Below are 27,068 nucleotides of genomic sequence, written 5' to 3' on the forward strand. Positions count from 1 at the left end.
ATCAATTAAATCAGAACAAGTGGCCTGAGTGGTTTTTTTTTTAATACATCTAATTATTTTCACCTTTCCACATCTTTATGAAAGGGCTTTTTTCAATCTTTTCCAGATGGACAAATGTACAAAAGACTTTACTGTAATGACTGATGCACAGAATGTATCCTCCAACTAAATATTAACTCCATAGAATTTTCCAGAACACACTTTCAGTGGTTCTGAAGAAGTATCTTCTTACACCTTTTTTGCCTCATCCTTGCATGCAAAACTTCTATAAGGTTTTTATTACTTTAATTTTCCAGATTAAATAAAGGATTATAAAATAAGCCATCAGACTCTTGAAGAAAAAGGATTTCTTGCTTTTACTTCTCTTATAATGAAGTAGCTTCTTTGGTGCTGCTGATCTATATGAGATAGGCTTATTTTAGATTTTTATTTGGCTATCACCATTAGTGTTGTTTCTTCCCCTGTCAGATTCAATCTGCGTGACATCAGCATGTCACCAGTAGAACAGATGTCACTTTATTATGGTCTTTTTTTTTTTGGCTTTGTAATTAGTGATCTAGTCTTCCTTGACATGCTACAATTTACTCGCAGCAATATAGGTGCTCCGATGAGGACAGGGGGACATAACCTAGAGTGATAGCCAACAGAGTGGCAGTGATCTGTTGAAATACTTCAAACTGAAAAGAAAAATCTATGTCACTCAGATAAACAGCCTGAAGGATCAAAGGATGCCAAATGTCTTCTGTTTGAAAAACACAAGTCATTGTTCAGCAAAATGGTACTTGGACCTTTTAATGGCTACTTGGATTGCTAGCACCAATCATGCTGTAAAAATATTTAGGTCAGTATAAAAACCCTCTAATCTGTTCTAATGTTTCAATAATTGGTTTAAAGCTGGTTAAAAATTATATATATATATTTATATGTACATATATATATACACACATGTATATATATACTTAGACTTAGGACCCAGGTCTTACAGTTTTGCTTCAATTTGGGTATAAGATGGAGCTTCTCTTACAGTACCTGACATTGTGTCACTTTCTAATAACATGGCTGCTGGTAGTAAGAGGCTCAAAATGCCATTTGCAGTTAAAATCTCTATTTTCAGTTATATTGTCTAGTTTATTCATGCAGAGAAGTCATTTTACCTTTTGACCTTTCTGCTGGACTGAACAAAATGAATGAAGACATATTCTAAAAGTCTTCGTGTTTGAGCGAATTGTGACTGCAGCTGAAATTGCCAGAGTCTCCCTATTATTCACATTAATATATTTGTACTACAGTTGGCCAAACCATTCCATTTTAGATAGTTATTTCATTTTGTTTAGATTTATAGTGAAGTTAAAAAATTAATGAAGCAGAAAATCGAAGCATTGTAGAGCATTTTAATCAGATATAAAGTACCACAACTGCAATGCTTCATGCGGGCCCAGGTTTTAAAATGATAAGATTTTTACTTAACAAATTAATTTTGTTCATTTGCCTAATTACTTTCTATAGCATGAAATAACTGAAAGTTTAAGTATAAGCCCATGCTTAAACGCATAGCTGAGGTAGGGCACAATTTCCAAGATTTTCTTCTCAGGATAAAAAGAAATCTTACGGAATTTTAATAATAAATAGAGCTAATAATAAAAAGAGCCTAAGGCTTTTCAGAGATGCTGTGTCTTCACTCCTTGATCTCTTCAGGAGCTGAAAGTATCTAAAAGCCTACTAGACTGAGTCCTACCTGCTTAAGTCTGACCTCATGCAAAAAGGATTTGTTTCCACTGGTACTTTAAAAACCCGGAATACCTGTCAGAGCACTTGCTGGAAGCTGGTATGAGTTAGCAAAAACTCTCTGGGGGCTGGAAAAACTGCATAGGTTATAAGGAGTTATCAAGAAGTTGTAATTAAGTTAAGCAACACTGATAGATGCTAGAAGAGCAGCACATCATTCAGAAATCATTAAAAAGCCAGGCAAATGAGCTAAAGATCTGAAAAAACATAAAAAGGCAAGTAATAAATACTGCTAACCAAAGAGAATACCAAATAAATTAATGGTCAGATTCAGAGATTACTTTGAAGAGCAGCAGGTATGGAGCAGAGAGAACAGACACGCATGAGGAACGCTGTAGACTCCAAAACGTAATTGTAGAAAATGGCAGAGGAACAGACCACCCTGTGGTGGTCGGTAGAAGATAAGCACTGGGTAGGATATTGCTGCTGCAGCTTTCACAGACTCAGTCATGTACCAGGGTGGTCCTGACAAAGCAGTACCAAGAGAATCAGAGAATCAATTAGGTTGCAGAAGACCTCTGAGGTCGAGTCCAACCTATGACTGAACACCACATTGTCCACCAGACCATGGCACTGACTGCCACATCCAGTCTTTCCCTACACACCTCCAGGGCCAGTGACTCCGCCACCTCCCTGGCCAGAGCATTTCAATATCTAATCACCCTTTCTGTGAAGAATTTCTTTGTAATATCCAACCTAAACCTCCCCTGGTGCAGCTTAAGACTGTGTCCTCTTGTCCTGCTGCTGGTTGCCTGGGAGAAGAGGCCGACTCCCGGTTGGTTACATCCTCCTGTCAGGCAGTTGTAGAATTTGCTAATGCATGGCAATCTCTAAATAAAACTGATTAACGAATATATATGAGAGGAAGATGTAGCTATTTCAGACAAACAGGTAACATGGTATCGATGAAAGTGCTCTACTACCGAGTGCCCCCAGTAGGTTTTTGTGATCTTCATGAGTAATTCGACAGTCTAGGTTAGTGCAGCCATTACCTGCATAATGCTTTCTGATTGTGTGAATAAATGTGCACACAGACCTAATAAACTATGAACAGCCACATAAACATTTCATCTAATTTTTTTTTTCACAGAAATCATATAAGCAAAAAAATTAAGCTGACACATTTCACACTATGCATGTGTATAGATATCCATGTTTCACTACTTCAAGGAATTCTACTTTCAAATAATATCACTTGAGCATATGCTTCATTTATTAGGGCTACAAGGCAAAGAGACAAAATGAGACTGTGTCTATTACAAACATATTTGTTGTGCAATTCTCTGCATACATGTTCTGTATATACACAAAGCCACAAACACAGATGGACCTTAAAAATTCACTGTATGATACATAGATTACGGGCAACTCATTAATTTATAGTGAGGCTGCTAAAGAAGTTTTTGAGAAAGGGAAGAAAATCCGAATCCTTCTGAAAGCTGTTTTTGCCATAAAACAAAGTAAAGTAAAAGAACTGGCGCAGGACATAGTTTTTAAGGATAAAATGGCAAGATGAACATCATCAGATTACAGTGGATGTTATCAAGAAGAGAACAGCAATGGCTCCACCAAATAACAAAAAATAAACACATGCCTTTTTAGGTGTTGTGGGCTTTTGGAGAATGCACATTCCAAATTACCGTCTGATTGTAAACTCCCTTGACCAAGTCGTTATAGTCTTAAGCTGCTCCGGGTGAGGTTTGGCTCAGACACTATGAGGAATTTCTTCACAGAATGGGAGATTAGACATTGGAATGGGCTGCCCAGGGAGGCGGTGGTCACCATCCCGTGGAGGCGTTTAAGGAAAGACTGGATGGCACTCAGTGCCATGGTCTGGTTGAGTTGGTGGTGCTGGGTCATAGGTTGGACTTGATGACCTCAGAGTCTTTTCCAACCTAACTGATTCTGTGATTCCTTGAAGTGAGCCGGAAAAGGAAAGATTTCAGACGGGGCTCGGAGGGTTCGCTGCCCCGACGGGGAGCCGGCGTGCTGGCTGGGGCTGGCGGGCAGAGTTAAATTCCTGCGCAGTGCCTGGTAAGGGGCTCTTTGGTCAAAGCCCTCAGGGAACGCAGCGGCAGCCGCTGCCAGGCCTCAGCGGTGTGTCTCTCCCTCCGGAAAGGGAAACCCCCCAGCTCTGGCGTGGCCCGGGCGGGCGGCGCTGCCCAGGCCGGGCTGGGGCGCGGCCGCCGCGCTTCGCTGGGGGAGCCGCGGGGGCGGGGCCGCCGCCGCCGCCGCCGGAGTTTGTCCCTTGGCGGCCGCCGTACGGGGCGCGCTTGCCTCCGCCGGGCCGCGGGCTTTTGGAGCGCCATGAGCCTGTGGGCGGACAAGCACCGGCCCGGAGCCCTCGCCCGCCTCGACTTCCACCGCGAGCAGGCAGCGCGGCTCCGCAACCTGGTCAGTGAGGCACGGGCTCTGCCCGGCGCCGCCGCGCTCCGGTGGCCTCCCCGCCGGGCTCTGCCCGGGGGCCCCGCGGACTCCAGGTCCTCTCGGTCCTCTCCTTCCCGTAGCGAGAATCCCCCCGGAGTCGGCATTGCGCCTGAATAAGGGGAAAAACTTTACTGTGCGGGTGACCGAGCACTGGAACAGATTGCTCAGACGGGCCGTGAAGTCTCCGTCACTGGAGAGAGTCAGGAACCATCTGGATGCAATCCTATACCCTGTGCTCTGGGATGACCCTGCTTGAGCAGGGAGGTTGGGCCACTATGGTCCCCAACCTGACCCATGCTGTAATTGGGGTTCCGGGCCCGTAACGCTGCTCCTGTGCGGCCGGGATCAGGAGCTTTCCCTCCGTGCAGGCCCTGGCCTTCCGAGGAGCGTCCGTGCCGCGGGAAGGTGTCCCGGCATCGCGCCCTGCTTGGGAGCGAGGCCTTGATGCCGAGGGAAAAGCTGCGAGGGAATCACTCTTTCAGGAGTGGTGTGCACATGTTCTTCCTGCTGGTTTCAGTGTCCCTGGGAACAGGGCTTGGCTTGTTTGCCTAAAGTTAGCAGAAATTCTTAAGGTGCACAGCTGGGAATGAAAGGACTGCTTTTCCTGCCAGATGTGCCGACTGGCACATTCACTTTCTCAGGCATTAGTGATGTCTAACTAGCATAAGTGCTGACTGGGGGGTATGGTCAGATGTGCTCCAAGTCATGCTTTTTGGCTTTTCAGGAAATAAACTCCTGAATATATATATGTATCTGGTTAAGACTTTGTTTCAAACCTTTTTCCGTGTGTTTCTAACCTTTTTCCTGTGTGTTTCTTGCAGCTGTCACTTTAGTAACCATGGGAAGCATATAAATGCTGAAGTGGGGTTTTGTAGTTGGTTTTCTTGAGGTATTTTTCGAGCAGTGAGGTGTTTGAAGTTAAATGAGTTGCACATGGCCTTCAGAAAAATATGGTGTTCTATAGGAAATGTTGCTGCAGGAAAGGATTTCAGCAATTTTAATTCTAGGTGCTAGAAAAGTCATTTAATGTAAACTTGGGTGAAAATGGAAGGATAAATGCTTTTATAAGGAAAATACCTTTGTAGCTAACTGATGTTGTTGCTTTTTGTTCAGGTTCAATGTGGTGACTTTCCTCATCTGTTGGTGTATGGACCATCAGGAGCTGGAAAAAAGACAAGAATAATGTGTTTGTTAAGGGAATTATATGGTGCAGGAGTGGAAAAACTGAGGATTGAGCATCAGAGTATAACGGTAAAAAAAATAAGTCTCCCATCTGCTGTGAAGTAATGTGCAAATACTGACATATTTCTGTTGTGAGGCCTTTGTATTTATTTGAGTTTTAAAAATTAATTTTTTATTTTGCTCTCAATCTCTTCAACCTTTTTTATGTAATTAATCATACTAGTTTGGTTATATGAACAAATTATTTTCCAGATGTTCTTTAGTGGGGTTCTGTTGTTTTCTGTGCCTGGTTGGCTGTTCATGTGGTGTGGTTTTTATTGTTCAGGGTGGCTTTTTGTATTTATTGTTTACAGTTCAATTTCGACAATAACATCTCTTGTGGTAAACTAGCTCTTAATTAAATGTTAATACTCTCATTTGTCTGTAAAAATAAAGGTAATTTTTTAGATTTTTAGCACTGGTTTTTGCATATATGCAGGTTTTAGCTTGTTTTCTCATTTTCATAGTGACAGCTTTAGCATTAGCAAAAACAGAAAATCAATTTAAATTCTCTCTGCCCTGGTCTTAGGCATTTAAGTGTTTATTATTAAAAGGCTTTATTGCCTATTAGAAATTCTTGCTGTGGAAGGCTTGACCAGCAAGGGATTATCAAGTTTTATTGATAAATAGGTTATTTAATGTTTGCCTTTTAGTTCTCAGTGCTGGAACAAATAATATTCTTAGAGTGAATGCTAGAAATAGAGAATATACTTAACTGTTCTGACCCAAATTCAACGGTGATATAAATACTAGTGTTTTCTGCAAACAAAGTATAGACTTGAAGTCCTTTGAGAACAGAAGTAAATAGCTTCTTTGGGCTTGTCCAGTGGTTTTGCCTTCAAACCTTTTCTTTGGGTGGACATAGAGTCACTTCTGATGAACGGCTGATTCCATTAATGAGATTTCTTTGACAAAGCTCTGGAGTAACTGGAGTTTGCAATAACACATTCTAGGTGGTGCTATCATAGTCATTGCTGTTGCTATTTTACAGGCTGGATGATGTGTTAGCCCCCTTTTTTTCGCTTTGGAGGAGGGGCTGGGACCATAGGAGATAACCAAGTCTATGTCTCAGGAGTTCTTTGATCTCTGAGATTCTTGGTTTACCTGTGCCTTAGCCAGTTGTAAGCTGTAAGAGATTTTTAGGACGCTTTCTGAAACTTAATGCACTTATTTTGTATGCAGACACCTTCTAAGAAGAAGATTGAAATTAGCACCATTGCGAGTAATTATCACCTTGAAGTTAACCCAAGGTAAGTGTGCAGTAAAAGTGGCTCACTTCAAAGGTAAGCCACTGACCATGTTGTGAGTGCCTTCAGCCTGGAGGTACGAGGGACTGATTGCCTGATTTGTTGCCTGAGCAAGTCAGATAATGGTTTATGGGTTTGGTCTGCAAATGAGAGCAGGGAGAGGATTTTTAATTGAACAGCTCTAAGTGAACAAAAATTTGGGTTTAAAGGCAATTACATTGTGTTTAATGGGCTACGTAAGCATGCTGATGTTGAGGACTGGGTAAGAGAAGCAATTCTGGATTCACAGATTTCACCATTTCAGTTGAAATTTAGAACTTGTACTGCAACTAACACCTCCATATCGTTAGTTCTCTCACAAATATAAAAATAAAGGAATTTGGAAAGTAAGCAAGGTTTACCCAATAACTCTCCGAATAAAGTGTTTGGAGCATGGGAAAGATCACCACAAAATACTGTGGATCTTGTGTTGATTGAGGTCAGATGTTGATTTAAACAAGAGAAGCTCTAATGGGAGCTGTCTACATCTTCTTTGGCAGTTGTGAAATTGCTGGTGATAGTTCCCAGACCCAAAGTAAATATTTGTATTTACCTGAAACCTCATAATGTTGCTTTAAATCACAATGAGAGAATGTCATTGTGTACTGGGAGGTGTTGGTTACTGCTAAACCTTAGCTCATGCTGCCTTGCTTTTTGGAAGTTATTCTACTGTGCCAGGTCTCCTTTAAAAAGCTCGTTCTGCAGGTAATCTCTTTATTGATTAGTAAGTATCTGCTGGTGTTCTAATACAAACACAAGTAATTATTAGTTAATTGCCAATAAAAGCTGAGACTTATTGGTAATCACCGTTTTGAATCTGTCATTTTGGTGATACCAAATGTGTGACCGTTCAGTCTTCAGCTCTGACAGCCTGACACTACCAACACTTTTCCCGTTCCTCTGTATAGAGTTCTTAGAGCTGGAAACATAAAATAATGGTATTTCAATTTTAAATACAAAAGTGCTGAGTTTTGATTAAGAATTAATATCCTGATTCATAGGCTTTAAGTGATGAAGCAATTGTCACATTTATGTGTGGCCAGACAGTAAACCTCTGTTCTGTGCAATGGCCTGTGAAGTTTGACTGAATTATAACACAGTGAAGTCAAGTGCATCTCAAGTAACATGGAGTGGGATGAGTGGCTAACAAGGGAGAGGAAATTAATTTCTGGGAAGGACTCTGCAGAACAAAACCCAGCATTTACATCAGTCTTTTGAGTCAGGCATCCTATTATGTGGTTAGACTTAATTGTTCTTTTCCATAATGTGTAAAAAGGTTCACATTGTGTGTCCTTGTTCAAATTGTAGGTAACAAAAGTTGAGATTTATTGTCTGAAGAAAATAAATTCTATTTTAATGACTTAATAAAACATTTGACAGTGGTTTTACTATGTTTGAATACAGTGCTGTTAATCTAGTTGTGCCTGCATAAGCTTTGGGTTGTTTTTATTATAGAGGGGATAACTTTCAACGATGTGTATGTGTATTAGCTTAATTCTAACTCAGCAGCTTCTGAATTCTTTTGGCATTCTTGCTCATTCAGTTGACCTAAGGAAGATGTATTTTATATGCAATATAAAGTTGTTTTAAAACAAGATTTATTCAAACTCTGGGTACAGTGACGCAGGAAACAATGACCGTGTGGTAATTCAGGAGCTCTTGAAGACAGTGGCACAGTCCCAACAGCTTGAGACAAGTACTCAACGGGATTTTAAAGGTGAGTAAAACAGTTAAAACTAGTCAAAATGCTTTTTAAATGTGGGGTTTTTTTCAGAGATTTCAGTTCACCGTTTTGTTTGTACCTGTATATTGCATGAAGGTTGTGCAGTCAAAAAGGCACACAGGTTATCTTAATCTCTATTTGCCTGCCTATGGAACCATGCTGCCCTTACTATGTGTTACCACTTATTTTGGTATTATTGCTTGTATGTCAAAAGTATTTTTTTCTTAGAAAGATTTGATATTAATACAAAACCCCACTATGTTTAATCCTTTTTTCAGTGGTGCTGTTAACAGAAGTTGACAAACTCACTAAAGATGCTCAGCATGCTTTGCGAAGAACAATGGAGAAGTACATGGCGACCTGCCGGTTGATCCTGTGCTGCAACTCAATGTCAAAAATTATAGGGCCCATTCAAAGCAGATGCCTGGCTGTACGAGTGCCTGCTCCCAGCATTGAAGATGTATGTTGAAACAGAAGCAAAAAAAGTTACTTAAAAATTCTTGTTAGATAAGTTCTTGCTGTGGACTTATGAAATATTTTAGTTTCACATAATGACTTAGTTTTCCTTTGTGTTGGATGATTTGCCAAGCATGGCTTATGAAAGACTGGTCCATCTCTGGTCCAGAAATCTTTCTAACAGGAGAATCTGTAGGTGCTGAACAGTTTTGCTAAATGTTGTATTCCCTGCTATCTGTTTTCTGTCCAGATCTGCCATGTCTTGTCCAGTGTGTGTAAGAAAGAAGGCCTGACTCTTCCTCAGGAACTGGCTCAAAGGATTGCAGAGAAATCTGGCAGGAACCTTCGGAAAGCACTGCTTATGTGTGAGTCCTGCAGAGTACAACAGTAAGTCACTGCAAAGATTAATGTAAATTATACTGTCAGACACATAAATGACCTTGCTTTTAAGACCTTGTTAAAATAGGTAACAATTTGCTTTGATTGTAATTTCTAAGAAGATACTATTTTGTAGGTATCCTTTTACTGCTGATCAAGACATTCCTGAGATGGACTGGGAAGTTTATTTGAGAGAAACTGCAAATGCTATTGTTGGTCAACAGACACCACAAAGGTAGGTGAATGCTCATGTTTAGCGATATAAATTATGCTTTTGGTGTACTCTGCAACCTAAATAAAAAAGTGGTATTCAAAATTGTGAGTCTTTAGTTGTGTGTAATTTTCTGTTATTTCTGCTGGAGCTGGTACTTTGCAGCCAGAGGAGTTGAGCCTTAAAATTGCCAGAGAAGGCTGAATGAGTGTCAGGAACTGAAAAACTTGTTTTTCCTTGTTGAAGCTTAGTAATCAAAAGTGAGCATAGACTCAGTTGCATGTTGTATTTTCTGTCTTTTTTGGTGGGGGGATGGTGGGTGGGTGTGGTTCTGTTTGTTTGTTTTACTTAAAGTTTTTCTTTGACCATTTTTAGCATAATTATGTTTGTAAAAAGAACTGAAAGTGAGAAATCATTGCTTTTTTTTAGCACATCAGGAGATGACCCCTGTATCCATCTCAGTATCATATCCACAGTCTGATCCTTTTAGTCTGTTCCCTGTATTACTTGCTTGAGATGTCACTTAATTTAAATGCTTGTAGCATCTGACCTGTTATCAAAAGCTGAGCATTGGCTAATTGTGTCAGTTCTGCCACCTAATTGTCTTACCCCTTTTTATAAACAATGAAGACAGAAAAACAGCATGAAGGAACTCTTCTGGCTCTAATAAATTGTTTATGTCTCCTCACTAGTCTTAAGCATGAATAATAACTTAGATATGAAGAAGAATTAAAGGGAAACAATCCTGAGGCAAGTTATAATAGCCTTGTAGCTTCTAGATTAACTGAGACCATTGTAACTAGAGTATGTGTCGTTTATCTTTTGAATAGAAGGTGATAGAGCCTTTGAATTGAAATTGACTCATGCAATTCTTTTGGTTTTAAAATAACACACAAAACCAAAAGAAGAAAGGAAACTTTGCTTGGATTACTGTGGGAAGAGATGGAATAAAGTTGAGTTACAAGCTGTAAAACCTGCCTGCAGAGGCACATGGCAGCACAAAGGAGCACATGGCAGCACACAGAGGCTTGTCTGCACCAGACCCTGGGGAGAGGAGGTGTCACAGGGCAGAGCCCTACGGAGAAGAGCCTGCCGGGATCTGACTGACAGGTGAACAGCGAGTGATCATCCCACAGAAGGACATTGAGAAAGTGTGCTGCTGATGTGGCAACGTGGGATAGGTCATGCCATATATAGAAATACTGTGCCTTAGAAAAGTGTATAAAACCAACTCACTGCTTTGAATAAACGATTCAGATCCCCTGCTGGTCTGGGTCTGTGCTTCAATCGCCAACAGATTGCCTGTTTTCCTGCAGTGTATTTCACTAACAGTGAAAACACATGTCAGTATGCTTTGGGGTCATACTTCTCATATTTTGTGGTGTCTTTCCAACAGGCTTTTAGAAGTCCGTGGACGGCTTTATGAACTCCTGACACACTGCATCCCTCCTGAGATTATAATGAAGGTAATTCAACTATCTAGCTCTTAATGTGTTACAAATTTTAATGCTGTGGCAGTCTCAACTAAAGCTTTTTAAAAAAAATACACCAAAACATCACAAATTATCCAAATACTGATGAATAGCTGTGTCCTTTCCAAACAGACTAAAATTTGTTCTGTGGTCAAAGAACAATGGCATCATAGCTGAGTAAAAATAAAAGAGGACATTCTTAGTCCCCTTGACTTCTCCGGCCTTCTCAGTGACTATATTAAATGTAGATATATTTTACTGCATCCAGAGAATGTCAGCAAAGCTGGTGAGGGGTCTGGAGCACAAGTCCAATGAGGGGCTGAGGGAGCTGGGATTGTTTAGCCTGGAGGAAAGGAGGCTCAGGGGACTTTACTGCTCTCTACAACTGCCTGAAAGGAGGTTTTAGCAAACTCAGGATTGGTCTCTTCTTCCAGGCATCTAGCAATAGGATGAGAGGAAATGGCCTCAAGCTGTGCCAGGGAAGGTTCAAGTTGGATATTAGGAAAATTTTTTTCACTGAAAGAGTGGTTAAACATTGGAACAGGCTGCCGAGGGAAGAGGTGGTGTTGCCATCCCCAAAGGTGTTAAAAAAATGAGTAGACATGGCACTTTGTGGGCATGGAGCTGTTTGGCTAAAGGTTGTACTTGATGATCTTGGTGGTCTCGCAGAGCCTTAACAATTATATGAGTCTAGGGGCTAATCTTGATATGATTTGTTTTCTTTTGTAAAAGTTTTGTTGTTGTAAGTTCAGTATTTGCTATGCCTTTGTGGAAAGGTCTTCTGAAGGATGCTAGGCCAGCAGGACTGTTCAAAGATAGATGTCACCTTGGGAGGAAAAAAGCAAGTGGGATGTGCCGTTTTTATTTTAAGCAGGATGAAAGGATGGTGAAGACAGCTGGAGCAGAGCAAAGATCAAAAATAATGTTTGCAACTTAACCTAGTAATGTTTGCTTTGTCTTCAGACATAATTTCTTTTCACATTAACTAATTTCTGTCTGCTTTCTGGTGGTTCTGGTGCTTAGACGTTTCTTTAACCTTCTTTTCTTACAGTAGGTTAGTGGATCCTGCATTGCTGTGCTTTAGAGGAAAGAGGTGCATGTTCTCTACGCACTCCCTCTTGATAAACTTGAAATGGTCTAGAGATACTTATCACTTAATCCTGGCTCTTTTAATCGAGATGGATTTGCAATGATTTTATTGCTGTCTCTAATCTAAAGTAATGTGTTTTGGGGTTTTATAATGACTAAAGTATTGCAGTCAAGTTGTCTTGTGTGTCTGCATGTAAATATGCTCATAAATACAGACAGAGACACTTAAATTCTAAATAACCCTTTTCTTGTTTTTTTATTAATGTTGTTTCTCTTTGTGCTTGATGCTGTCAAGATAGAAGTTAAGTGGCTTTAATACACTTGCTGTCTTGGTAAGAATTCTCCTCAGGCCGTGTGCCTACATGTAGTAGAGGTTATAGTTTTTGGAAATGGGGTTAATTAATTTTCTTTTATTAAGGCATAAATTATTCCAGTAAGTGATTCTTGAATGTCTTTTCTCTTGGATTAATGAGGGAACTATCAGTTATAGCTTGGCTATTTTCAGAGAAACAAGGTTAACTTCTTAACAAAAAATACCTAATTTTTCCAATAGTGCCCTGTTTTTTCCCATTTTAGGGTCTCCTGACAGAACTTCTAAATAATTGTGATGGACAACTGAAAGGAGAAGTTGCACAGATGGCAGCCTTCTATGAACACCGCTTGCAACTGGGCAGCAAAGCCATTTATCATCTGGAAGCATTTGTTGCAAAGTTTATGGCAATTTACAAGAAGTTCATGGAGGATGGGCTAGATGACATGATGTTCTAACTGATGCCCAAAGTCATACACAGAATGTTGCATATACATATTCAAAACTGTGATTACCGATAAGTCTCAGCTTTTATTGGTAATTAACTGATAATTACTTGTGTCTGTATTAGAACACCAGCAGATACTCACTAATCAATGCGCAGATTAGCTGAGAATGAGCTTTTAAAGGAGACCTGGCACAGTAGAATAACTTCTAAAAGGCAAGGCAGCATGAGCTAAGGTTTAGCAGTAGCAAAATTCCAATGATATTGCAAATGTCTACTTGTCAGTGCTTGATTACATGTGGGTCTAAGTAAAATATTTTTATTTTACTATTTAATGAAACAATGTTTGTTCAGCTTTAGAAACCAGATGGATTGTTTGACAGCCACAAATCCATCTTTAGATCCATACAAAATGCATTGGCCTTTCAGAAAGACAACACGTTGCCTTGGAAGATGTGTAGGATCAGAGCTGCTTTGCAGTATTTGTAAGCTGACATTAAGAAGAGAGAACACAGATGCTCTGTGCTTGGTTTTTGTTTGTTAATCACAGATGGACAAGATTGTAAGAAAAAGATTTTTTTTTCCTGCGTTATGCTAAGTTCCAGCTTGAACATGTATGTTCTGCCTGCTGATCTATACATTTTCATGTTTGCCTGGCTTCTTTTTTTAGCCTCACTGTTTTCTCTGGTGTGCTCACACCAAATGTTTTCTGTTTTTTTTTTTTTTTTACTTTGTAAGCAGTTGCATTGAAATTGTGGATGAGCAGTACTTTTGTGCTGATTATAAATCACATGGAACACCTTGTTTAGAAGGATTATACCTTTACAAAGCAAGTCCACTTGCTGTCTGACACTCTTGGGTTTACCTCAACCTACATACCTGCTCTTCAGGTAAAGTTTATTCCTTTGACTATTTTTTAACAAGGGGCAAAGTTTCAGCTTTTAACAAGTATTTTTTTGCCTCTTAAGCTGATATGGGACATTTTTAAAATGGCAAAATAAATTGCAGAAAATATGAACAAAAGTGCTGAATTGGTGTTTTACACTGTCTGTGACTACCTAGGTGCATTCATTTGCTTTGATGTAGACATCTTTCAGAAAGGTGGGATATCCCACACACTGTAACACTGAAGGGCACCACTAAAGTTTAAAAAAATCCAAACAAACACAAGCAACAAGACAAAGTGAAAAAAAACCTCCCAGAATAATAATAACAATAATAATAGAAAACCAATGCTACCTGTGCTGCAGGACTTTCACATGTCATGTCTATGTACCGTGGTACTCTAAAAATTACTCAATTCATGCCCCTTATTACTTCACCATGCTAATTTAGGCTATTACTAGATAGTATTTAAAGCTGAAGTTGATTAAATACTGCTGCTGTTCTCAAGGATATGAGGGTTCCATGTGGGGTGTTAATGCACAGCTTTCATTCAGATTCATTCTCAGTAAGATGGTGCTGTTCTGCTTCATGCTCAACTGGGCTCCTGAAGAAGTAGAATGATGCGAGTTTTTTTCCTTCCATATGCTTGTCACCCAAATCCACAGCACTGGTAACTTGTCATGTTGTGTCTTCACTGTCAAAAGATCCTCGAGAAACATTAAATTAGTCAGTGATAGTGGAAAGGAATACTTAAATTCGTTGCAAAGTAGGCCGCAACTGTAGAGGGGACATAATTACTGCACATAAAAACTGCCCTGCTCTGTCCTGAGCCTCGTCTTTCCTACTGATTTTTAAAAGCTGAACAGTCTTTATGGTTTCCCTACTACTAAAGTATGGTGTGTGGTAAAGTAAAAGCGTGAGTTCAAAGGATGATGAAACACTTCTCCCCCAAAAAGAAACCAACCCCAAAAGCTAATGTGGGAGAAGAGGAATGTATGTAGGGTTTGTGAAATGTGCAGGGGCAGTGTTGCTGTGCAGGGTGGAGAGGCAGGAGCTGTATTGGAGGTTTCTTGTGGCAGAGGAACAACTTGTTCTTTCAAAAGGCCTCAGCAGCTTTGTCTAGGGGTCTGAAACCCCAATATTAGTCTCTCTGTAGGTGTTCTTGCTACTTCTTGAAGTTGCATTTTTATCCTTTTCTACCTGGGATGAATCAAGAGTAGCCAAGGCTGGAAAAAACAGTATAATGACAGGATTTCTGTGAGAGAAGATGGCTATCACTCTTCCTGAGAGCCAGCATTTCCCCCTCCTGACCCTACTTCTATCTCTTGTCTCCCACAGTCTAGAACACAAATTTAAACAAATGGGCACAGTATCTTATAAATCTCTGCACATGTCTTTCCTTGCTAGTAATTTTTGAGGAAATTTTGACTTTGTATCCATAACAGGCTTCAGGGGAAGTGGTCATGCCACCAAGCCTGTCAGAGTTCAAGGAGTGTCTGGATGTTGCTCTGTGTCAAGTGGTTTAGTTTGTCCTGTGAGGAGCACAGAGTTGGATGTGATGATCCTTAGGCGTGACTTCCACCTTGAGAGATTCTGTGATAACGATCAGGAAGTGTTGCGCTTTCTGGGAGTGTTTTAGAGGCTCACTGCCTTAGATGCTGCTTCCCCTCCCTTAGGGATAGTTGCAGCTCTTGCTTAGAGGCAGTGTGATGCAGAACTGAGGTCCTGGGCTCTGCTGGAGGAAGCAGGGACCCTTGAGCTCATGCTGTCAGAAATAAAAAGGAGTTTTCTGCCATTGTTTTCCCCTCGTGGGGCTCCCATGCAAATCCTTTTACCAAAAATACAGAACATTAGACTGACAAGCAAGTATCTCCTGGCACAGCTGCCTCTCCAGCCTGGAATAGAATCCCAGAACCTTTTTGGTTGGAAAACACCTCTAAGATTGAGTCCAACTGAGCCTGCACACACATGGCAACAGTGCTGTACTGGACCTACACTGAGCACGGCACACCTGCCTCACAGATCAAACAGAAGAGGCAGTGCAGATAGACTCCTGACCGCTGCCTGGAACAGGACCAACCTCTAGATAATCCATTTCTTCAGCTGATTTCATCTTTTGAGACCTGCTTAGAATTGCTGCTGAATTGCGTGCTGAGAGGATTGCCCTCGCTTTCATCCAGCGACACCTCCTGCTAGCTGGAATTGAAAACTCCAAGCTGCTCCCTCCTACGTGGGACTTAAGCTCTGAATGTGTCTGAGGGGTTGCAGAGGAGGCAGCTTCATGCTAGCACAGAAAGCCAGAGGTGAAACTGGTTTAAAAAACTGATCAAGAAATTAAGGCAGCAACTACTTCTGTTGAAACTTTCTCTGCTCTGCAGAGATCAGCAGTGCAATGGGTGAATGGTGCATTCATACTTGATTTCCTGTCTCTGAAGTCCAAGTGTTAACTCCTGTGAGGAATATTATTAAAACAATTTGATGTCTATTGTTGAATGTACCCTGAAGGCTAATCAGTAGTACGTTGTGCAAGGTGCATGTCAGGAACTAGTTGGATTTCACAGAATGGCTAAGATTAAAATAGTTTGCCATTAACTTCAACACATTGTGAAGTTGGCTCAGTCAATTTTCTCTGTCATCAAAATTGAAATTATTTTCTGTCCAAATTAACCAGGACCCCTGGTACCTATTCCAGGTTTTTGATTTTGGTTTTTTTTTTTTTCCATTTTAAAGCAGTGGATGCTTTGCTTGTCTGAAAATTGACCCCAGTAACAGTTAAACATTCCTATAACAAGTTGTCTGTCTTCTACAGTTGTGTACAGTGTGTGTGCTGAACTTCTGGAAGAATTTGTATGCTCTGTTTCAGCAATCCTGGGGTTAGCAAATATTGTCCCAATCATTTGAGCCTTAAGTAGTGTTTCAGTGGAGCCGGGTTTGGCACCTCTTAAATAGGATCGAGGCACCAGCTAATACAAGCATGTAGTGTCACCACTGACACACTGGTCACACATCTGTGTGTCTCCTAGCAGCCACCACCTCTGTCCTGGCCCCTTCTTGGAGCTATCTCCAGTTCTGTCCCAAGACAGGGAGTAGGTGTTGGTCTTTCTTGTGTGTTTTAACCTCTTTGCAAGCCACTGTATACAGTTATAAAGAATAAATTTTCTGAAGACTGAGCTGGAGACCAACTGAGCTGCTCTCTCTCTGTTGACCTGGTGTGTCCCCATATAATTTTTCTTGGTTTTCCCTGGGACAATATACTGTGCTGTATGAAATGTGATGCTTTTAGTTGGCAGTCTGTGACAGCTAGTGAATGGCACAGTTTCACTATAGCTAAATGTTGCCAATGTGGGCTTTCACTGCAAGCAAGCTGGTGTTCTTTTTTTAAACTTGTGATAGTATGTTCATGTCAAACGATTTGTAGTGCCAAAGTATAAAGGCAACACTTAGCTCATTCCTAGTCACAATGAGATAGGAAAAGCATGCTAGTAAAGCATGTGTTTTGAGAAATCCATGGAATATTTCCCGTGCTTTTTACCACTCACAATCCTTCTGCAAAATGTTGTTTCAGTCTTGAGTGAGAAGGAAGGAAAGAAAATTGGGAGCCCCATCAAAGAGAAGAAAGAAGAATCAGAATGACAAAGCAGGCAAGGACAGATCCTGGGGGAAGACAGGTATACTCATTAATTGTATTTACATTTCAAAGATGAGTTACCTGCGGTGTTCTCAATCATACCCTACACTTACATTCCCTGCCACACACCATGAATAATAAGTGCACTTCTGAGGAATAGAGGATAGAATAAGTGACCAAATAGGCTTCTTCCAGTTTTAATTTTGTGGATGATCTTGAGAGGTCAGTACAAATGCCTATGGTAAGTGACAATTTTAGGTCAGTAATTGCTAATTAACACAGAAGGCAAGATGCTGGCTAAGGCACTTTCAGATAGTTCACAGATAGCCTTGCAGGAGCTGATTAACTCAAACGGAATGCCTCCTTAGGTGATAGCTACCAAATGATACTTGGAACAATTTTTAAAATTAAAAAGGATGAGGGAAAAGCATTTATGAAACTCTTGGCTGACTTTTCTCTGGAGAAAGCATTTTGATAATAAGTGGGGTTAGCTGTTTGCCAATTAGCAGACAATTAGAAGAAAGACATTTACCCAGCGGGCAAACATCTTTTATGATAGATTCACAGTCATCAAACCTGTTTATGCCGAAAGAGGATAAACATTGCTGTGCTCACAGTGTCTCAGTGATGTGAGCAGCACTGATTGCTGCTCCTGTGTCACCTTTGCATGGGCTGGATGGGACTCAGTGTGACAGTGCTTAATGTGGTAAGCACAGAACAGAGGACCCCACTCTGTGCTTGTGATCCTGGGGCACAAGCAAGAGCTGTGGACAGTTTCCCAGAGCTCCACAAAAGAAATCAGGAGCAGCTCAGCAACTGTCTGCAGAGAAAACAGAAATCTCCAACATGAGGGAATTGTTTGGGACCTGCAAATCAGAAAAAGTGAGAAGACATTGGTTTTATTTATATTAGTATCTGTAAAAGAGATCATCATTGATAGATCAGAGTTAGTATCACACATTGGAAGCTTTTCTGAAATTCTGAAAGTGTCCCTTGGACAGGTATGGCTTCAAATGACCATAAATTCATAGAGGTGGATGCTGTAAGGTAAAGCAGAGAAAAGAAAAAGGGCAGCAACCTTTCTCCTTGCTTAACAGTGGATTTTCCCACACAGTTTCTACAAAATAGGGATGTGTAGTCAGCACTTCCTGGCAGAAAGGTGGAGGGGATGATGAATCTGTCTAAGGCTGAACTCCTCTCCAAGCTCCTTCCGCGAGCAGTGGAAAGAGAAAAGCAGGTGCTGGACATGAGCTTGCTAAGGTGTATTCTGTAGTTCATCCTCTAAAGGAACTGTTCCTTGCCTTTAACTCCACAGGCAATAATGCAGCACAAAACTAGACTTATGTACAGATCTACTGACTTGGTGCCTAAATGAAGCTAGAAAAATTGTACCTGTCTATTCTAGAATCCAGTGCAGAACAACAAAGAGCACAAGAGGAAAAGAAATTGGGATCCAGTGCTGCTTAGGAGTGCAGAGCATTTCCTTCCTATATCCCTTGGCACAAAGTAGTGCCTACCCTGCGGACTGCAAATGCAGACTGTGTGGTAGAAATGAAGGAATGCACTCAGTCCTGGTTTTGCTACTGACATCCTAATCAAAACAAGAATTTCAAACAGAGATTATGGCTTTTTAATATTTCTGACATGCATAAATGTGAGGATTTATTAATACATGATCTTTTCAAACAAATACATACTTTTACTTTTTTTCCACTGTGAGGGCCATGTCCAGGAGCAGTTTCTTTTGCAAAAGTCTGAATTTAGTCTGATCCCAAGAACCCCAGAGGCAGCCACTGTGAATGCAAGCTATCCCTTGTGGAAGCAGGTCTAATCCATACCTTAGGCAGAATTTCTCTACAGAAGAAGTGGCCTTTTGCAGTTAATTTCATTCAAAACAAAGACATTAACTCCTTGTTTGAGATGAGCGTTGCTTTTAGAGTCCCTAACAGTTGTCCAGAGATTAAAATTCCTTCCAGCTAGGCTAGCATTGTCCCTGTGACATGGATCTTGTTTGGAAACAGCTGTCATGGAGCAGGTAGATAAGGGTATCAGCATTAGGAGAAATTTAGTGGTGACTCATTGCACCCAAGGGAGGAACTGGAGATGATGAGCACCTTTCATTTAGGGAATGCTGGAACAGGCTAAAACCTTCCAACAGGAGTAGTCGGGTTCAGTTAAAATACCTGTGTTCCAGGAAAAACTAAGTATCAGGTGTGCTTGAGGGCAAGGACTGGCTGCTACCATCAGAGGCATTTTTCTTGTGCAGCGTTTGGGTAAACAGCCTGTTGAACCGGGGGAGCAGACATGATGGAGGGGCTCAGAGCTGCAAGGGCCGCCTGAAGATGCACTGAAAAATAGGGAGATGCTGTTAGAGAACGGTGTTAATAATCCCGAGGTTGTTCAGTCCCCGTATGGGCCACTCATTTAAGAGTTGGACTGGATTATCCTTGTATGAAATGAAGGGAATGGTGTCATCAGACCTGCATGGCAGCAACATTTTGTGGCTGAAAATATTTTCTTCACTTGCACAATGATGCTAACATTAGGGGGAAAAGAGGAGCGCTGCAGAGGCAGTCATTACAGATGGAGGATACTGATTAGCCTATCTAGCTCTTCCACCTGAGAATACAAGATGTGCTATGATGGTACCATGGAAGGAAGTAAAGGAAATGTTATTACAGATATTATATCCAAATTGAATTAAAGCTGCATTGAAAACCAGAGATTACTGCACTTTTTCATGCTAAGTCTGAAAACATGATATATGTCTGATACTGACAGGCACGTAAAGAACATGCAGGGGCTTATTTCTCAGAAAACAAGTTTGGTCTCTGATGCTGCTTCACAAAACCATGGAAACAAAAGCAGGAAGTAAAATTATGGAGAGACATTAATAAATAAACATTAGCAAAGTAGCTGTGTTGTTTGGGATTATTGTTTATTTTGCTTCCAGATATTTACTTTACATTGCAATCTTTAACAGTAAATTGTTTCAGTTTCTGTATCTATAAAAATCAGGTAATTAAGCTGATCTTTGCAAAAGGTGAATCTGCAGATAAAAGCATTATGTTAATAAATATTTTCTCAGTTGATTTGTGGTCACTGGAACACTTTTCTGTGCTGTGCTCATTCACTGTACAGATTTAAATGAGTTACTAAATCCTTCTGACTTCTAGTTTTATTGACAGGGCGAAAGAGCAATCCTTAAAACATGAAGCTCCCTTTTAAAACTATGTTTTTGAGGGGTCATGTAGTGGCATACATGGAAGCAAATATCTCTTTGCTTCCTTGGCTGTAGCTGCTACAAGGCAGTGAAAAGATCTCTGGAATGTGACAGTGTCATGAGTTACTGCCTCTGCCACAAGGGCTCTGTACACCCAGTAATTCTCATAAAAGCCAGTCTGTCTCGTATGACTGGAAATATCATACGAGCTGACAAAGTGGAACTGTAATAAAATGGTGTATCTTTCAATTACTTCCCACGTTATGTTACATCAAGTGGCAGAATACAATAAATTTTAAAATAAAAAGTTGACATGAATGGTTATATAGTAATAAATGAACAACAAAGACTTTTAATGCACACATAAAAAATAGTCCAGCAATCACCTTCCAACTGTATTTTATCTATTTTCAAACAACAAAACACAGCTGGCAGCTGTTTATGAAAAGGAATCATGTGCTAAAGTGTGCTCAACCTGAAATAATAACTCTAGGAAAAATTTTCAATAAAGATGTATTTTAAGAACAAAATCAAAGAAAACAAAGTCACAGAACCTGAGAGTTTCAAAGCAGACTCTTCCTCATACATGCCCTTCTCCCCAAAATAAACCCAAGGCTATAAAAATTTCAGGAAAGATTTTCAAAGGTGCTGAGCTTTCAAAAGAAAGAAAACCTCTAAGTAATCCCTGTGCACTTCAATAAGGGAATTTTCCCTAGAACTTCCACACTTTAGTCTTTTCTGTGATCATGCAGCAGTTGATGTGGTCAAAGTACAAATGAGTAATGCCTAGATCAGGAATATGTCACTCTATCAGCTTGGCCAGTTTCTTGTCTTTAGAAATGTGGCAGTACCTCGTTTAGGCCCCACCAGGACCTGTCTGCTGTTGGCTATGCATGGTCAGGGCACTCTCCCTGATTTTTTTCTGCATAGAAGAACCTATTGTGCTTTTGCTCTGAGGTTAGCAAGAAAGCTCCTTGGTTTGGGTGATGGTCTATTTTAAGTTGTTGTCTGACAGCTAATTCTTTCTGATATGAAATCAGGTCAGGTAAATAAATACACTCTGCTGCAGCCATGATGACTGCCTGCAGCCGTAGGGAGCTGTGCAGTTGTTTGCCCTAACTCTGAATAGCAACTTCTGAAAGCCTTTGAGCAGCGTGGTGACATCGGCAGCACAGGTTTAACAGCCACTTCAAAAGTTGTTGTATTTTAAAAACTCAGTTTGCAATGTAGGAAAAGTGAGAAGCACGTTTCAGAAAGCCATGCTCTCTGGTTTTTTTTCAACTTTCTCCCCCCTTCTTAATTCATTCAGCTCAACGCTGTAATTGCTGTAACTAATGAGCCCTTCTTGGTGCCATTGATCACCCAAATCTAATACTGATTCAAGTGATCTTGAGAACAGAAACAATCTCAGAGATTTCTCTGACACTGTGCACAGTGCTTTTTTTCTCCCCTCTGCAGGATGAGCTCCTTGCTGTCCTGCATAGCTCTGAAGTCCCATCCAACTTATGACAGGGCTGTTTCAAAGCCAGTTCTTTGTTCTTGTGAAGAATTGATTTTTGTACTCCATGTGAGCAAGGCTCACCTGAGGAGCAGGAAGGAGGTGAAGGTTTCTAAGGAACAAAGTTGTCTTGCTTTTCAAATCTTCCCCATTTTTGCTCCATTGCCCACACATATATCATTATCTGGCCTCCTACTCTCAAGATGTGAGCCATCTCTTTTATCACTTGCGTGCGCCTCTCTTCCAGTTGAAAAATGGTGTATCACTAGAACAGAACAGATAAGGTGAATAAGTATCCCTTGAGGCGCTAATGAATACAGAGTATAGGGACAGGGACTGGCTCTGACACACTGGAAGCCGGTGGTTTGCACCACAGGAGTACATCATTTATCTTCTGTTGTGCTATGTGTGGTTGTACTACCTTTATCATCTCTGACATTGTACTAACTTTAAAGAGTCCCTACCACACTGACATATTTTAAAAACACAGCAGAATTTAGAAATGTTGAAACAACTGACATCTGGCAGGCTGGCAATAAACAACAAAAACTTCTTTTCTCAGTGAATGACTATCACCTGGTCAGTGGCAAAGCAACCTGGAATGTTGAATCAACATATGGGTGAAAGACACTTGGTCAATTAGCATTTGTCTACTTCCTCCCAGTAACAAACATATATAATTAAAACAAATAATTAGATTATCTCACTCCTGTGTGATACCCACTCCCTGGCAGACAAACACACAAGATGTGGAGGACACCTCATCAGTAGGATGGTGAAACTCAAGCAATACAATTTCCCTTGAGTCAGAACCCCGTTTAAATTTAACTCTCGTTCCAATAAAAATTTTTGCCTCAGAAAGGCAATTGGTCTCAGACTTTGGCAGGAATTTTTAGAGTGACAGTGCTGCAGGTTGACTCCTGCTCTCAGGCAGAGCAGCTCTGGAGCAGTTCACAACAAACATCAAGGTCAATTAGGTCTTGGTGCACAGCAGGGACTCCAGCAAAGGTTCAGCTACATCAAAGGAATGTTAAAAGACAAATAAATCCTGTAATAGTGCTGGAAAGGAAAGGACACATATTAAAGACACTGAAAACAAAAAGCAATAGAATTAATGATAATTATCCAACCTTTTATTTCCCTCAGTTAAAATGCCTGTGCTAGATCGAGCAGACATTTCTACACATACCACTTCAGGTTACAGTGACAAGCCACCTTTTGGTTAAGCTTTTGAAATGTTGGCTTCCACAGAGAAATAATGTGTCTTTCAAGGAAAAATAAATAAAGTGCAGGCTTGATTCTTTCTAGAAACATAAGTATAGAAAATGCTAGCAGAAGCTCTGTATGTGCAGCCTCTAAGTGCCTGTCAGGGCAGCCGTTCACCATCAGATCCATTTTGCCTCAGAAAAAGAGACACTTTACAATTAAAAGAATAACAGCATGCAGTCCAGCTGTCATAGGAAAACACTGCAATGAATGATGCATTCAGAGTCTCAATGGCAATGTGAGGATCAAAAGGCAAGCTTTGAAGAAATAGAATGTTTTAACATTCAGTTATTTGACTGGTCTGCCTGTAGGTTTTACTTGTCTGAGACCAACAGAAATCAATTCCAAAAGCTTAGGTCTTCTAGCAGTAGAGATGTTGATACTGAAATATTATGGCCTTTTAAATTAAAAATGTATCAAGTATCATTTAGGAAGTTACAGTTTATTATTACAGTCTCACACTGAACAATACTTAAGTGTTGTCAAGATAAATTTGTCAGGTAACTTTAAAACCTATGCGTGATATAGTCCATTTAAAAAATGCATAAATCTAGGAAACAGAGCATTTGCATGGGGCAATATCACACTATCCAGAAAACACATATTATCATGAGAATTACTGCACATGACTATTTTTAATCAAAGCCAAGCCTGTGAGGCTCCAAGACCACCATGAAGTCACATTCACCTAAAACAGGCGGCTCACAAAAAAAACTTTTTTCTTTTCCTTGACATCAAAGTCCTTGTCTATTGAAATTGTTTAAACTGAACAAGTTGCATTGGGCAGTATAGGTGCTGCTTCAGAGATGGAGCTGAGCTGGCAGTGAGGCACAAACACCAAAGGCCTGGCTGCAGCCCAGCAGTGACATGAGCCTGCTTCCCTCCCCTCCAGTGGAAACAGTTCAGATCTGCTTCTCCTGCAACTCCTCTCATACTGATGAGTCAAAGGCATTGGAGATGATATTTCATGGAATCATAGGATAGTTTGGCTTGGAAGGAACCTGAAGATCACCTATTTCCAATCCCCCCACCATGGACAGGGACATCTTCCACTAGACCAGGTTGCTCAGAGCCCCAGCTGACCTGACCTTGAGGACTTTCAGGGAGAGGACATCCAGAACTTCTCTGGGCAATCTATTCCAGTGCCTCACCACCCTCATCATAAAACATTTGTTCCAATTATCTAATGTAAATGTATCCTATTTAAGTTTTAAAAAGTCCTTCTCCATCTTTCTTTCAAGGCCCCTTTAATAATTGAAAGACTACAATAAGGTCTTCCTGGTCCTTCAGTCCTACCCCTAGAACAATATTTCACCAGCAATTCAATTTATTTTCAGGTGATTTTCCACCATCCAAACACCATAAAACAAGGTTCCCGATGTTTGAAAGTGCATTTGTCATAATGACTGGTACTTTAAATGAAAAGTAGCTTTTTCCTAGATTGCAATGAAAACAGAAACTTGCAGGTGGTGGAAACAGTATCAGGACAGAGGAAACTTACTCTGGGTCAGAGCAAATATCATTCCAGCATGGGGCTGTGGCAGTAGCCAGCACAAGAGGTACAGGAAAAAAGGTAGGGAAGAATAGTGAAGCTCTCTTCCCTTGCCTCCTGCGGTTGGCAGCCTAAGAGCTGTACCTGATAGCCAGAGATGGATCTGTCCTCCATGGATACGTTCTTGGACTGATTTGTACTTCCGATTACACAAATTCACGTGTCAAACTAACTTACAATTCAATTATATATGTTTTTTAAATTTTTTTTCTGTTTAAGATCTTTCCCAGTGGCTCTCCTGTTGCAATAAAGCACAGAAATTTACTCCTTGTTCACTAATTTAATATCGTTTGTGGATTCCTGGTTGCTATGTCCCTCAGTAGCACACTTCCTTTAAGACTTTTATGATGACACTCTATTTAATTAGATAAAGAGTCCTAGCCCATTAATCTGTCCTCATACATAATCACTTTGCACCTTTGATCATTATAAAGACCTTTACAGGTTCGCCTCCTTCCAGAGATAGAGAAAGCCTGAATTTCATGAAGTATTCAAGATATGGATGCATCAAGTGTTTATCTTCTACCATTCTTCTGCATTTTATTTTTTTTCTTTAAATTTGAATACTTTCTTGACCAGGTTAGAACAATCACCTAATACTTTTCAAGGCAATGAAGATGTGTCTTATGATGATTTCAATAGCTTTCCTGAACAAGAACAGAGGGTACCTCTGTGTACCCTTAGTTATTTTTTTTTCTATGCACATAACCTGGCATTTATCTGCAAATACTTTTCTGAGATTTTGCACTCAGTCATTATTTAATGTGAGAATTTTTCTTGCAACATCTTGCAGCCAGTAATCCTGAGTAACTCTGTGTCACCAGCAAGCTTTATCACTAGCCTAGTAATTTCTTTTGTAATTATAAATTGGTATCTTTTGAGCAGCAGCCTTTATATAGGTGCCATACACATATGCTGAGAATTTGGCATTGAGTCCACCACCACTTTCACACTCCTCTACCAGCATTTTACCCTTCTGGGTTTCCCTTCCAATTTTCCTTGAGAGTTTCTTCCTTTCTGGTAGTAAACTTTTATGCAGTGAATTTTTTAAAGCGTTTTTGTTCCTAGCAGGTGGTTCCATTACAGTCCTGTTAAATTTAGTGAGAGGATGTGGTTCTTGCACAATTACTTATTGATGTGGGCCTGATGCACCGTTTCAGACTAATAAGAGCTTTTTCCCTTTCGGGGGTTTCTCAGATTAATCTTTTCAAGAGTCTTTGTGCCCTGTTGTACCATTTACACAACCTACATATGGAAAATTGTGTTTTTTCAATACTGTGTTTTCTGCCCCCACTGCCCCCATGGTCTCTTTTAATAATCTGTGGTCATTTTCTCCAAGCCTATCAAAGAGTTGGTGATACATCCTTATCATTACACTAGTCTCCTTTGTAGCTGTCTACCTACTGTTGTTTCTTCCAGAAGTTTGTCCTCATGCTATTTTTTCCACAGAGGAATATTTCGACGTTTTTAGCTGTGATGCAAGCCTTGTAACAAAAAGTAGAAAAGCCCCTTAGGGGCTTTAATGAACATTATATCATTATCATAACCAAAATCATGCCATGGTGATGAGGACAAGTAGAACTACTTTCAAATTTCAAAAAAACCATTGCAAAAAAAAAAAAAAAATTAAAAAATTGTTTGGGTTGAGCACAAGTGCTTGACCAAAACCACTGACAGCTCTTTGCAGCAGCAAAGCCTTGCTTCACAGATTATTGGTTGTTTTAAATCAAGCATCCTTTTCAGTTTGGCAATGCATTCCTCTACCATACCAGAAAGTCAATCCAGATTAATTTTGTGTCATATACTGCTCATTCCCACCGCTTTTGTTGAAATTGAGGACTGAAAATTTTTCCATAGCTGAAAAATACATAATACAATTTTATATTTTAAATGGAGAAGGTGAGGAGGAAGGAATGTTTCAAAGATTCTTCTCTTCCTCATTTCACAAGAATATAATTAATTGCTCCTTCTCTTAATTGAATACTGTGACTAATCCTACTAAAAGGGATTATTTAGAACAAGCAGAAAATGCTAGATACATTTTTGTGTCATTCAGCTGTTTTCAGAGAACAAAGCTGAAAGCATCAACAACATTTCTGAATTTTTTTGCAAGTCACTTTCAAAATTAATATTTTAGGTCAGTGATTCAATTTAAACCCTGTTAAATGGCAAAAAAGGGATCTGTGTAATCAGAAATTGCTTTTCTCTGTTAA

The 27,068-nt window shown here is 40.2% G+C and overlaps 1 protein-coding gene across 1 annotated transcript; it reads left to right on the forward strand.

The window, feature by feature from the left end:
- The first annotated feature begins 4,034 nt into the window (after positions 1 to 4,034).
- On the forward strand, positions 4,035 to 17,196 carry RFC3 (replication factor C subunit 3). The gene is made up of 9 exons (XM_048295072.1): positions 4,035 to 4,179; positions 5,326 to 5,463; positions 6,616 to 6,683; positions 8,339 to 8,436; positions 8,721 to 8,902; positions 9,149 to 9,285; positions 9,413 to 9,511; positions 10,884 to 10,953; positions 12,625 to 17,196. The coding sequence occupies exons 1-9, from the start codon at positions 4,093 to 4,095 to the stop codon at positions 12,814 to 12,816; spliced, it is 1,071 nt and encodes a 356-aa protein (XP_048151029.1). The 5' UTR covers positions 4,035 to 4,092; the 3' UTR covers positions 12,817 to 17,196.
- The last annotated feature ends 9,872 nt before the right edge of the window (positions 17,197 to 27,068 follow it).

Source organism: Corvus hawaiiensis, chromosome 2, assembly GCF_020740725.1.
Source record: "Corvus hawaiiensis isolate bCorHaw1 chromosome 2, bCorHaw1.pri.cur, whole genome shotgun sequence".
Taxonomy (NCBI): Eukaryota; Metazoa; Chordata; class Aves; order Passeriformes; family Corvidae; genus Corvus; species Corvus hawaiiensis.

What these genes read in the sequence shown, in the direction of transcription:
- RFC3 (XM_048295072.1), top strand. Translation starts at nt 4,093, where the DNA reads ATGAGCCTGTGGGCGGACAAGCACCGGCCCGGAGCCCTCGCCCGCCTC. An exon ending in TTGAGCATCAGAGTATAACG is followed by an intron (nt 5,464 to 6,615) that starts GTAAAAAAAATA and finishes TTTTGTATGCAG; the next exon opens with ACACCTTCTAAGAAGAAGAT. An exon ending in GGTCAACAGACACCACAAAG is followed by an intron (nt 9,512 to 10,883) that starts GTAGGTGAATGC and finishes TCTTTCCAACAG; the next exon opens with GCTTTTAGAAGTCCGTGGAC.